General features: G+C 43.1%; 1 protein-coding gene and 1 long non-coding RNA gene across 7 annotated transcripts; one reads left to right on the top strand and one right to left on the bottom strand.

Moving 5' to 3' along the window:
- Positions 1-2,864: 2,864 nt before the first annotated feature.
- LOC124031655 (rabenosyn-5-like) lies at positions 2,865-11,663 on the top strand. 5 transcript variants are annotated; one of them, XM_046343161.1, is made up of 13 exons: positions 2,865-2,978; positions 3,925-4,206; positions 4,353-4,487; positions 4,967-5,067; positions 5,287-5,332; positions 5,480-5,641; positions 5,802-6,064; positions 6,152-6,222; positions 6,347-6,433; positions 6,540-6,642; positions 6,806-6,910; positions 7,066-7,338; positions 7,492-11,663. In XM_046343161.1, the coding sequence occupies exons 2-13, from the start codon at positions 4,044-4,046 to the stop codon at positions 8,317-8,319; spliced, it is 2,337 nt and encodes a 778-aa protein (XP_046199117.1). In that variant the 5' UTR covers positions 2,865-2,978; positions 3,925-4,043; the 3' UTR covers positions 8,320-11,663. The 5 variants fall into 5 exon arrangements, with proteins under 5 accessions (XP_046199117.1, XP_046199116.1, XP_046199119.1 ...); XM_046343160.1 differs by having other exon boundaries at positions 2,950-3,055; XM_046343163.1 differs by having other exon boundaries at positions 2,957-2,974.
- On the bottom strand, positions 10,573-12,991 carry LOC124031656. 2 transcript variants are annotated; one of them, XR_006838152.1, is made up of 2 exons: positions 12,846-12,991; positions 10,573-10,829 (listed from the first exon to the last, which is right to left on the bottom strand). It is a non-coding gene; the product is annotated as an uncharacterized LOC124031656 (long non-coding RNA). The 2 variants fall into 2 exon arrangements; XR_006838151.1 differs by lacking the exon at positions 12,846-12,991 and adding an exon at positions 12,473-12,779.
- Between the last annotated feature and the right edge of the window lie 857 nt (positions 12,992-13,848).

The raw sequence follows: 13,848 nt of genomic DNA, 5'->3' as shown, positions 1-13,848 counted from the left end.
CAAGTGCATAAAGTTCCCTTAGCGCTCACAACAAGCAACCTCTGACAAAAGTCCCTCTACTTGAGGTGAAAATGATGAATCAGACACCTTATCGATAGCAACAGCTCATGGTCCTCCTGGAATCAGAAGTTCAAGTGAAGGTCAAGCAAATCATAGAGAAGGCAGACTGTATTGCAATCATCTCTGATGGGTGGTCGAATGTTTGTGGGCAAGGAATAATTAACTACATAATCTCCACCCCTCAACCAGTATTCTACAAGATCACAGACACAAGGGACAACAGACACCCCCCCGGTCTCTACATTGCTGATGAGCTGAAGGCAATCATCAATGACCTTGGACCACTGAAGGTATTTACACTGGTGACAGACAATGCTGCGAACATGAAGGCTGCTTGGTCTAAAGTGGAGGAGTCCTACCCTCACATCACACCCATTGGCTATGCTTCTCATGCATTGAATCTGCTCCTCAATGACATCACGGCACTGAAAACAATGGATACACTCTACAAGAGAGCCAAGGAAATGGTTAGGTATGTGAAGGGTCATCAAGTTATAGCAGCAATCTACTTCCCCAAGCAAAGTGAGAAGAATAAGAGCACCACATTGAAGCTGCCCAGCAACACCCATTGGGGTGGTGTTGTCATCATGTCTGACAGTCTCCTGGAGGGGAAGGAGTCTCTCCAAGAAATGGCCATATCACAGTCTGCCGATATGGACAACAGCATCAAGAGGATCCTCCTGGATTATGTATTTTGGGTGCCTGAAACTCCTGAAACCTATGGCAGTAACCATTGCACAGATTGTGGGAGATAATGCCATCCTGTCTGATGTTCAGACTCTGCTTGCAGATGTAAGATAAGAATTCCGTGCTGCCCTGCCCATTTCACTGTTGCTCCAAGTTGAGGAAACTGCAGTTCTGAAATACATCAAAAGTGTGAAGACTTCTGCCTGAAGCCCATACACGCCATAGCATACATGTTGGAGTATGCTGTGTATGCTGGCAAGAGCATTCTGTCTGGTGCAGAGATCAACAAGGCCTATGGTGTCATTACTACCATGTCTCTCCACCTTGGCCTGGATGAGGGCAAGGTTTTGGCAGTCTGGCAAAGTGCACTTCCAAGCAAGGGCTTTGGGATGGAGTTGCAATATGGCAGTTGTGACAAAATATCTCATCAGCCACCTGGTGGAAGGGACTTTGTGGATCTGAGGCTCTTTCCCCTGTTGCCTCCATCATCCTCCAAATCCCACCAACATCAGCTGCCTCAGAGCGCAACTGGTCCTTGTTTGGGACCAATACAAGGGTTGGAAAATTGGTGCCCATCTGGGCAAATTTGAGAAATCCTCAACAAGGTTGGAAAGTGACAGTGAAGATTAGGTGGACATTGAGGAGGTCCAGGGAGAAGACATGGAAGCCTGAGAGGAAGATGACCAAAGCTTTAGTTTCTAGACTCATTTTACAGATGTATGTTGAAAACATTTTTGGGAGATGCGATGGATCATTCAATATTCCCTTTCTTTTGTTCAGTGAAATCGTCCCATGTGAAGAGTAAAGTCATGTAATTAAAGTTAAATTCGGAACTAAATCGTTTATTTTATTTCTATTATTAAGGATTTAATCATTTGCAATTGTGTCTACTTATAAGGTAAAATGTTTCTGTTTCTGTCTCCATATGATATGGTAAATATATCCAATGCAAAAAAACATCCTTCTGTAGCTCAGTTGGTAGAGCATGGCGCTTGTAACGCCAGGGTAGTGGGTTCGATCCCCGGGACCACCCATACGTAGAATGTATGCACACATGACTGTAAGTCGCTTTGGATAAAAGTGTCTGCTAAATGGCATATATTATTATATTATTATAATTATTATTATTATCTACATTTCAATGGCATTCATATGAATTTGCATATATTTCCGTTAATTCCCACGTCTCTAATATGGTCATACATTTGACAGAAGGTTAAGAAGTGCGTCTCAGCATTCACCTTCATCGCCCAATGATTGTATTTTCAGTCACCGGTAGCTTGTGGGTGCTTTATATGCACTAGTCAATTATGAGTGCGTCTACTTATATTAAATATATAATTAGTAATATATGCCTACTGTATGCTGTAAATTAATTAACTAACTAACGTTAGTGTGCCAAGTTAGAACTTCAGATATGAAAATGTTTTATTTGGACAATTTCCAAAAGATAACCAAACATAAATATATTTACTTTTAACGAGACGTGTTTTTTTTTGCCGTCATTTGCATTAGTAGCACCATTTCTAACTTATTTGCATTAATTTTTACTTACACTTTTATGTTACATTGATGTTGTTTTTAAGTTTTCGCCGACTTTTCTTAGCGGATGTACAATCATCGCAATTTGAATTATGGGGAGTTCCAAGCCCCTGAACATAATTGCATACCACCCTGCATACCACTGCTGGCTTGCTTCTGAAGCTAAGCAGGGTTGGTCCTGGTCAGTTTCTGGATGGGAGACCAGATGCTGCAGGAAGTGGTGTTGGAGGGCCAGTAGGAGGCCCTCTTTCCTCTAGTCTAAAAAATATCCCAATGCCCCAGGGCAGTGATTGGGGACACTGCCCTGTGTAGGGTGCTGTCTTTCAGATAGTATGTTGGGGTGATGATGGGGTGTCCTGACTCTGAGGTCATTAAAGATCCCATGGCACTTATCGTAGGGGTGATAACCCCGTTGTCCTGGCTAAATTCCCAACCTGGCCCTCAAACCATCAGTCAAGTAATAATCCCCAGTTTACAATTGGCTCATTCATCCCCCTCCTCTCCCCTGTAACTATTCCCCAGGTCGTTGCTGCAAATTCAAAACGTGTTCTCAGTCAACTTAAAATAAAATTGTGCTCTCCCAAACCCGACTAAAACCGGGGGCTTACGTACCAAACTTCCCTTGCTTGGCTAATCATTGGACCGCCCGCCAAGATGGCGACGGTGATTTCCCCATAATGGGAGGGTAGGTGAGTTTGAACCGCAACCCTTCTCTAAGGAGGACCACTGAGGTATAAAGAAAGGGGTGGACAGCACCACTGTGATGGTCAGTGTGTCCAATAACACTTGTTTCCTTTGATAAATGTATGTTTTCCTGTTGTGAAAAAGGACAGAATGTCAAATGGGTGCCTCCTGGCTTTCCCAACCATTTGCATTTTGTGCGTTCTTTCCTCTGGTCTTGGCTGTATGCTAGTCACATGACTAGGCTAGGGCGGCTAACCTTTCAACCGCGAAGAGTGTTGCAGCGAGCTGTCAACATTTAATTCATAAACTGTACCGTTAACAGGTTTACATTGTGATATGTAAGTACACAAATGCGTCTTTGGATAGTTTTTGTCATTGCAAACGGTATACTCACTACTGGCGAAACGTCATTATCTACAGTAGCTAACTTAGTTAGCTAGGTTGTTAGCCTTTTGCTAACTTTAGCCAGCTAATTGCTAGCTAGTGTGAATTGTTCTAACTAGTTAGCTATCTATGACTGGCTGGTTCTAATCAAATGATGTCCCTACCTAGTGCCAGTATGTCCCTCAATCAGATACAAGGTGAGACAGATCACTACCGTAAAGATACATTAGCTACATCACTGGCTTATAGAGAGTTGTACACACAGCCGACTGCATCCGTTGTTAGCTATTGTTAGTTAGCTAGCTAGTCTGTTTATTCTTTCAAACGCGGTTCTTTTAAGTAACGCCATGCATAGGATTTACGTGAGCAGTTAGCGTTCAGTAGGTAACGTTAATCAGTGACTTCCATGTCATCTGACAAGTCTTTCATGCTGGAAGTTTTTAGAGTTCGTCATTCAGTAAGCCACTAAACCATGACTTCCATACACGTCTGAACTTCTTACATGTATGTTATTGTCAGTACCCTTAACCCCTCTACTGCTTCAAACGATCAGTTTCTGCCTCTCAGGCTTTCTCCTGTCATAATGGAGCGGATGAGGGGTGGGCATCACACCCAGTTGGGCGTGGCATGAGACCGACACACACCCTGGGTGTCTCTGTTACCATCCTGCACCCACCCCCACCAAAATGGCCTCCAGCTACCCACCCCCATTCGAGGGCACAGGGGAGGTGAAGGAGGGCTTCCTGTGCCCGCTGTGCCTGAAGGACCTGCAGTCGTTCTACCAGCTCCAGGAACACTATGAGGAGGAGCACTCTGGGGACGATCGACATGTCAGGGGACAACTCAAGAGTGAGTCCATTTTGTGCTCTACCAGACTAAATATGCACAGCATGGAGGAGCAAAGGAAATTCTAAATCAAAAGGGTCTCTGATAATACTTTTAGAAGGCATGCATCCTTGCTTGAAGTAATCACAACTCTCTCCTTTTGGCTGCAGGTCTGGTCCAGAAGGCTAAGAAAGCCAAAGACAAGCTGCTGAAGAGGGATGGTGAAGACAAGCCAGAGACGGGCAGTTATGAGTCCTTCTACTACGGCGGAGTGGACCCTTACATGTGGGAGCCTCAGGAGTTGGGTGAGACTGGGAGAAGTATGCAGGGGGGGGTTACTGGGAGTAGAGGAAAGGGGTGGTGTGGTAGAGGGCTTCCCAAATCAAATTTTATTTCTCACATACATGGTTAGCAAATGTTAATGCAAGTGTAGTGAAATGCTTGTGCTTCTAGTTCCAACAGTGCAGTAATATGTAACAAGTACTCGTAACAATTACCTAACCACTACCTAATACACACATATCTAAAGGGATGAAAGAGAATATGTACATGTAAGTATATGGATGAGCGATGACTGAGTGGCATAGGCAAGTTGCAATAGATGGTATAAAATACAGTATATACATGTGATGAGTAATGTAAGACATGTAAACATTATTAAAGTGGCATTATTTAGAGTGCATTGTATAAAGTGACTAAATCTATTGGTCTGGTCATTGAATTCTAGTGAGTCATCTCGACTGAATTGAAAATGTGGTGCTGCATTGTGTCCTATACCCCATAGGAGCCACAAGAAATCATATGGACTTTTTTAAGAAGCACAGAGCTGCCCGGATTGACCACTATGTCATCGAGGTCAACAAGCTCATTATCAGGCTGGAGAAAGTGAGGACTCTTGCACAAACTACAGCAGACAATCACAAGTTGTTTGTCAATGTGGCTTTGACACATACAGTAGCAGTTACACTGCACTTATTTTATTTATTTTATTTCACCTTTATTTAACCAGGTAGGCTAGTTGAGAACAAGTTCTCATTTGCAACTGCGACCTGGCCAAGATACTGTCAGAACATGACTCACCATGCATCCTGTGTTCTGTTTCAGCTGACATCTTTTGACAGGATGAACATAGATGCAGGCAAAATTAGAGGTGAGTTAAGTGGGGATCATATTGCAGTGTGTTTTGGTATTCACCATCACATTATACCAGATCCGCATTTCTTCTTATTGAGTAGTGTGGATTTGAATGTCATTTTCATTGTGTGAATCCAGAAAAGCCTCTTCTCTTCCTCTCTAGCGATTGAGAAGTCTGTTGTGGCGTGGGTGAGCGACTCTGATGTTCCGTTCTGTCCCGACTGCGGGAACAAGTTCAACCTTCGCAACAGGCGACACCACTGCCGCCTCTGTGGTTCCATCATGTGTAGGAAGTGCATGGAGTTTGTGCCCCTGCCTTTGGCTTGTGAGTAGAATTACACACTCACACACACATAAACACACCACATTATGGACATATATAACGTGTGCATGTGTTTACATGCATACTACAGTATTACATATTATTGCAACATATCTCAGTGTTGCTCAGTGAATCCTCACCCTGTTTGTTCTCTTCTCTCCAGACAAGCTGACCAGTGGGACTCGGGAGGCCCGTAGTGTTACGAGCAGCCAGTCCCAGTCCCCTCCAACAGGGGGCGGGGGCAATGTCAGCGGGATGGGCTCCAGGAGGGGCAGCATCAGCAGCCTGAGCAGTGTCACCTCAATGCTGGAAGAGAAGGATGACGAGAGGATCCGCTGCTGCCTCCACTGCATGGACACCCTGATGAAGAGACAGCAGAAACTGGAGGAGAAAGACCACGTGCCTGACATCGTCAAGCTCTATGAGGTAACACAGAGCTCTGTGTGCTTCCTCTTGTTCACCATGTAGTGTACTTCCTGTCATTCACCATCCGTCTTCCTGTCTTCCTCCCAGAGGCTGAGACTGTGCATGGACAAGGTGGATGAGAGGGCTCCAGAGTATATCAGAATGGCTGAGTCTCTCAAGTAAGATATAGCCTGTGTCTTAAATGACACCTCATTCCCTATATTGCATACTACATTTGACCAGAGCTATATGTGGCTCTGGTTCGGTTGTTTTATCCTCATTGTCAAACTTCCATTTTCACAGTGCTGGAGAGACCACCTATAACCTGGACACGGCTGGTGGACTGAGAATGGAAGTCCAGAAATACTACGAACTGATCGATGCACTGAGGTACATACCGTTTACAAAACATGTGTTAACTAACTTCAAGTCACTTTGGATAAAAGTGTCTGCTAAACGTCCATATTATAACATTCTCTATATATATTCATGTCAGTAAGAAGATCTTAACACTGGGAATGAAGGAGGAGCCACAACCCCATCAAAAGACTCTCCAGCTGCAGAGGATGGTCAGATACACAGCCACACTGTTTGTCCAGGTGAGACACAGAGGGTACACTACTGTACACACAGAGCAGCTATGGATGAGCTGAATAGCATACTAAACATGTCATTGATAACTGAGACTGCCACCAGTAAAGTTACATACTATATTCAAGCAACCCCCACCTCCATCTCTATACTTCTCCCTTCCTCCTGCAGGAGAAGTTGCTGGGTCTGATGTCTCTACCCACTAAGGACAAGTATGAGGACCTAAAGGAGAAGAGGAAGCAGGAGCAGGAGAAGAGGCTCACGCAGGAGAGACTGGTGAGTAGGCTGCTTATTGTTTAATCTAATGACCCAACAATGATATTCCAAAAATGATCTAATATATCTATGATAACAGACAAGCAAAAAGCAACACAATTAGTGTTTTATAATGAAGCTGTCTCTAAAAGCTTACCTTCCTATTTTACTGCCAGATTGCCCAGGTGGCCCAGAAAAGGAGGCAGGACTCTGAGAAGAACCGCCCAGCTACAAGCACCAATGGGGAGTCTCCCCAGGCCCCCAGGGCCCCCCGCATGACCAAAGCTGGGGGATGGCTGCCCTCTTCTGATACCCTCCACACGTGTGGGGAGCTGGAGGACCCCCTGCTGCAGCAGATAGACAACATCCAGTCATTCTTGCGGCAGGCCAAGGCCGCCCAGAGGCATGACGAAGTGGCCATGCTGGAGGAGAACCTCAGGCAGCTGCAGGTGTGGAAACCTACATTATATTAGACATGTACCACAACAACTAATATTGATCAAGGAATTCATTGTTGTATATACTGTGATTTACAATGCACCACATCAAGTAGTGCTCTGTGTAGGAATAGGGTGTTATTTGTTGAACTATGTGTTTCCCAGGATGAGTACGACCAGCAACAGACCAGCTTGGCCATCGCTCTGTCCCAGAGGCTGGCGCAGGAGGAGAGTCTACAGCAGGACGAGCTGCAACGCCTGGAGGACAGAGAGAGGGGGGAGAGGGAGCACAGTGCCCAGAGCCAAGCCCCAGGATCCCAGGCCACATACACCTGGCAGGGCTCACTGAACCTAACCGATATAGGGAGCCTCCATGGGGAGGAAGAGGTGACACCTAAAGCAGAGAGCAGCCCCCTGTCCATGAGGGCCTTCCCTGCCCTGACCAACCAGGATGAGGAGTCACCCCCCCGGCTGAGGAGGCTGGGGGGAGATGTGACACCTCCTGGTGGCGAGGGCCAGAACAGCTCCTCCCTCAACCCATTTGAGGAGGAAGACTCCACCCCTGTGGAGGATCCTTCCAATCCGTTCTTCGAGGAGATCCAGAAGGAGCACAAGGAGGTGGCTAACGGGAAGAAGGAGTACAACCCGTTTGAGCAGGAAGAGGGTGGGGAGGAAGAGCAGGGGCAGGCCGAGGGCGCCACTGGCAACCCTTTCGAAGTGAAGGAGGAAAACAATGAAGGTAACCCTTTTAAAGAGGCTTCTGGGTGTACCCTGCCGGGAGCCTCGACCAATCCCTTCGAGGGGGAGGATGAGGAGGCGATGCCGGATGTTGACATGATTGAGGAGGAGTTGCTGCTGCAGCAGATCGATAATATACGGGCGTACATATTTGATGCCAAGCTCAACGGGAGGCTAGACGAGGTAGAGCTGCTGTCGGAGAACCTGAGAGAGCTCCAGCGCACGCTACAGGAACAGAAGAGCAAGACACACTGACAGACACCTCCCTGTCTCTTTCTCTCATACCCCCATACCATTACCTGACGCTTACAACAGGGCTGCCCACCCAGGGCTAGAAGGCTACTCCTGAGATGACGGTAGTTCCCTTTAAATGACCAATGATCTCGTTGATACTAGGTTGTGTTAGGTGACGGAATCACCCAGCGCCACCCTTGTTGAGTAGCCCTTCAGAGCCAGGGTCCAGAGGGTGCATCGCAGTCTATACTCCAATAGCCTATACTCCTTTCCTTCATCTGCACTGATGTGAATAAACTGCACATAATAATAGCATTATTTCTTTGCCGATCCTGATTGCCCTACCAAATGCAGGTCAAGGAGAGGAAGCATCTACAGACTTGAGGCTTTCTCAGGTTTTGACAGCCAAGCCATTAGAAGGATGCCGACCACGAGATGCATTTAGGTTGCGTTTTGATTTTCTCGCTCTCGTACGTACTAATAACACTCTCACTCTATAAAGGTGTCTGTTAGGAGCCCAGGTTGGTTTTTATTATATTTGTATGGTAAGAAGCACAAAGGCAGAGTATCATCACTTTACAGACAGATGTCTGTATTCGGCCACTGGAGAGAGGATTCAAGGGGTCATAAGGGAGGTTATTTGAGGCCAGACATCGATCTGCAGTCCTGCTACACAATAGATATCTTATGTAGAATCAGGGTTGCATTCAAGATCACATGGTTTTTGAAAACATTCACTCAAGGGTTGGGCGATATGAGACCTACGATATGCTACTCCAAATACTGCGATAGCCGATATAATTGATTTGCACGTTAATGACCAGATAATTCCAGACTATGCCATTTTTGTCCTTATATTGTATTTAATCACATCGACCCAACCTTTGTTTACTCTGAATAGTTTAAAATGGCAGCTATGAGTGTCATGAAAACGTGTTGTCTGCACACAAATGCAGCCCTGAATACTAAGCATGTCTAACCTGTAACCGCTACATTTGTCTGTCAGATCTTCACATACATGTTTGTAGGGGAGTGGAAACTCATTGCCGTTCGCACAATCTTTTATCTCAGTCTTCTGTCATCCCTGGGGGTCGTGACCACTAGAAAGAAAATGTTGAACAAAACATGAGCGAAACCAAAAACTGTTTTTGAAATCCTACTTTGCCTCCTTCAGTTTCTGTAAGCTGGGTTTGTGTCTGTTGAAGCACAGGATAGATGCATTAGCTTTCAGTGTGTGTACATCACTAGGAGACACTTCAGCAGTGGTCCAAAGTAGGCTTTCAAAGCTGATATTGTCCTAGTCTCTCTCATGCTGTTTCTCTAACGTGTCCTAGTTCTCCTACTGTTCTCTCTTAGTGCACTGAGGGTCAGAATCTGTCCTGCTCTGAACAAATCTAAAGCTCTTTACAGGGTAAAAAAAAACATCCCATTTACTTTCTCTTATGCCAAGCCTGGTTCAGAATATTGGCCTTTGTCATCCTTATTCAATAGCTGTCTAGTCTTGTAACTTCAGTCTGTATTTAGTGTATTTATGCAACTGATTCAGCAAAGTATTTCTTGGCATCACTTACCATTAACTCAGAACACCAACAGTTGAGCTGTTTAGGTCTGAGGCACAGAATAGGTTAATTTACCCAGAGTGCTCTGCTTGGCACCTATATCTGTCACCGCATCAGCCTGCTCTGTATCCATAAGGTTGTGGCAACTTTAGGATAAGACTATCTTGATTAATCTCTAAAGATAATCTATTGTCATAGGTAAATTAACACTAAACCTATTCCACGCTACAAAGTATAATTTATACTGTTGGCAAACTCCTGTGTCACCTGTTGAATAAGCACTTTGATGTATCCAAGTACTGGTTCACTTGCCTTGCAAAGTATACAATAGCACTTGTCATTTTGAACTAAAGCAGTATTGTGTTCGCTGTAATCGATCATGCACCACTAACTCTCAGCTGTGTTGCATCTAAACCAAACATTTTCAGACATGAATAATGTATCTGTGGCAAATGTGAATGACTTGTCGAGTAGCTTTTTGAGATAATGTTGCCCGTTTGCCTTTTGTTATCGTAGAAGGTTCCGTCACACAACACTAATTAAAGACATGCCCTATGTAAACAATAGGAAGTGGCCTTTTCATTCACCCACTCCATCGACACAATGTGATAGTGTTGCAAAGATTATATACTTTAAACCTCACGAATCTAAGGAGCAGAATCTAGTTCACCGATCTCCAAATCATCAGTTTACAACAGCTGACAATGAAACTAAATCCTGTCTGGTTTTCTTTAATGTACAGAAACGTCCACAATATTTCCAGTGAAACATTATATACTACTAAATAACAGTTCAGTCCATGATTCCTTCCAGTCTTAGTCCTGTGCAGCTAGCATCTGAGCGCGGTCTTTCCCTGTCATCTCCTTGGGTGGTGCTGGAGCAGGGGACCTCCTTTCAGACAGTACTTCAGGCCCAAACTTGGCTGGGTTAGCAGCCTCCATCCTGGCTAGAGCCTCCGCTTGCAGGGCCTCGCTGTGAAGGGAGGGACAGGAAAGATAACGACAAGGGGAAGACAAATGAACCAAATCATACATACTGTACACAGGTTTGCTCCTAGAACTCGGATAGTCGAACTGAAAGTGTTTGCATACTCCCTAAAGACCTTCACTTGAGCAACCGTAGCAAAAACATAGCCGTAACACTTCAAAATACTCAAATTTAAAGAAGTTCAAAATCAAGTCGATTTTTTTTTGGAGAGGGTCTTAGTCACAATTATACATCTAAGAAGTTTGGTGCAGTATTTCTCAGGTGAAAGAAATAGCATGAAAGCGAAGTCTCTCCTTGAATGGCAAACATTTAATGTTCCCTCCCACTCCTACTGTTGCCCAATCACAGATGAAGGGAGTGTTGACTTTGGCTACTGAACTTTGACTTGACTCAAGAAAAAAAATGTGCGGGCAAACAGCCTAGGAAAAAAAGTCAACATTCTATAATATGCACAAATTGTTTCAAATGGGAAGCATTAGACAAGAGCGTAGCATCTAACCCTGTGGTCACCAACCTTTTAGGAGTCAAAATATATGCCGAGATCTACCGCTCTAATTTTGTATTAACATGACTTAAAATGTAAGCCTATGCAACATTAACCAATTAAACAGTACTTTAGCAATGAGGTTTGTGCAGTAAGCTGGCCCAATACATTATCACCAAATACTGGCTTTGCTTGAATTTACCTGCCAATGAATTGTTGTTTGGGACATTTAAAAACAAAATTGTATTTCAAAATTTGAGGTAGGCTATATGATCACACCGGTAATAGATCCCTTGTTACAAGTCAGAATGTTGAATAAACTTTATTGGAACTTACTCTCCCGAGTGTCTAGTGAGTTTGTCCTTTGCACCAAAATTTGAGACAAAATAGCCATAGTGAAGTATTAGGCTATGGAACCGATTTGCGTGGCTCTCACAGATTGTTTGTTCATCTGAGGCACACAACGTATGTGCCCAAGAGCAAGGCACTTAACCCAATTTGCTCCAGGGGCACAGTACTACTATGGCTGACGATGTAAAACAACACATTTCACTGCACCTGGTGGATGTGACAAAATATACATGTTTTTTTTGTTATACATGCAAAATGCATGCATACTGAGCTTTTTTTGTTGTTGCATGGGGCGCTTCAGCAGGACATTTTGGAACATTCAGAATATAAACTTGCTATGTAGAATAAGGAATCACATCTCCCCTATTTGTGGGGAGATGTTCTCGAACATGTTAGTACTTAACGTGCCCATGGTTTTGCACAGGTGATAGAAATCTTAACAGCAGTAGTAGCATTTAAAAAAGTTGTTTTAGTAATATTCCCTGTGGATATTTTGGCTCAAATTTCCAGCTGCATAAGGACCAACTACCCAGACAACCAGTTGAGTAAATTGAAATGTAATTTCTACAAAGTGCATAAAGATGGCGGCCCCCATGTACATACCGCAAACGCCGGCAATTAAAACAAATTAAAACAGTATATTTTGTTGATTTATCGGTACATTGAACCATGTCGCGTGCCGTAGTTCAAAAAATCTGGATAGCGCTCAAATGAAGACGTATCTGAATTCAAACTATCAAAATAAAGTTGCACACTCCATGTATAATCTCCCTGCAATTTAATGTGTATTTACCAACGTTTCAGCATCACTGTGCATTCCTCAGGGTAATGTCATGAATACTTGAACCAGGTTATGTAGACACACTGCAATTAGTGTAACCAATGACAGTAGTGAGGGGTGTGTCAATGATTAAGTTAATGAAAATGAATTAGGAAATGCAAAACAGGTTAAGTGTATTAGCCAGCTAACGTTAGCTCGCTTATATCAGTTTTTCGATTGGCAACAAGTCACTCATCAATACCCGGTCATTATCACTGGGTTAGTTCTGGTTAATTTTCAATATGTTATAACAACTATATCAGACAATTTGAGATTTGGAAATATCACTGTTTTGCATTGAGAAATTTATCCAACAGCTAGCTAAATTAGCTGTCTGCAAACTGACCTTGCTCCGTGGCTGAGCTGTCCATGTGTGTTGTAATTTACTGTAACACTGTTTTCTGGAGATAATCCAGCGTTCGCTTGATAGGAAATATTCGCTTCATAGGCATTAAGTTTTATTTACACATTATTATGTGTAAGGACCGAGCACTTCTTTATGACTTTAAATACATACGAAGAGGCGCGCTTTAATTTTTTGTATTTTTATTCACAATGATTACATTTATAGCAAAATAGTTTTCCAATATCATATAGACAAACGTCTGACCATGATTTACATAAAAATAATAGGATTCATAAAAAAGTAGGACAACATTAGGGGCTCTCAACATTCGATTTGCATCCATTATAATTGTTTTACGTTTGCATGCTTTTTGTTTTTCCATCTATTTAAGGAATTGTGTATACATTTGGAATTCATGTTGGAATTAATCAATTTCGCTTTGCACAGGATCTACATTCAACAGAAACGGACAGGACAGGAATAGTAAATTATACAGAGTGAATTTTTGGGGGTTAGAAATATGTAATGTTTGGGGGTCTCGATTGGCTGCATGTAGTGGTTGGTATACATTTCTTAAGTACAAATAATTTAAAGTACTACTTAATTGTTTTTTTCTGTATCTGTACTTTACTATTTATATTTTTGACTACTTTTACTTCACTACATGTCTATAGAAAATAATGTAATTTTTACTCCATTTTCTCTGACACCCAATAGTACCCTTTACATTTTAAATGCTTAGCAGGACAGAAATTGTCCTATTCACACACTTATCAACAGAACTGGTCATCTGGCGGACTCACTAAACACACATGCTTCTTTTGTAAATGATGTCTGAATATTTGAGTGTGCCTTTTGGCTATCCGTAAATGTAAAAAAAACAAGAAAATGGTGCCGTCTGGTTTACTTAATATAAGGATATATTTCTATATAATATATTTATACTTTCTTTTGATACTAAAGTATATTTAAACCAAATACTTGTACTTTTACTCAAGGTGAC

Source organism: Oncorhynchus gorbuscha, linkage group LG03, assembly GCF_021184085.1.
Source record: "Oncorhynchus gorbuscha isolate QuinsamMale2020 ecotype Even-year linkage group LG03, OgorEven_v1.0, whole genome shotgun sequence".
Classification (NCBI taxonomy): Eukaryota; Metazoa; Chordata; class Actinopteri; order Salmoniformes; family Salmonidae; genus Oncorhynchus; species Oncorhynchus gorbuscha.
This window is presented reverse-complemented; position numbering and strand designations above follow the sequence as displayed.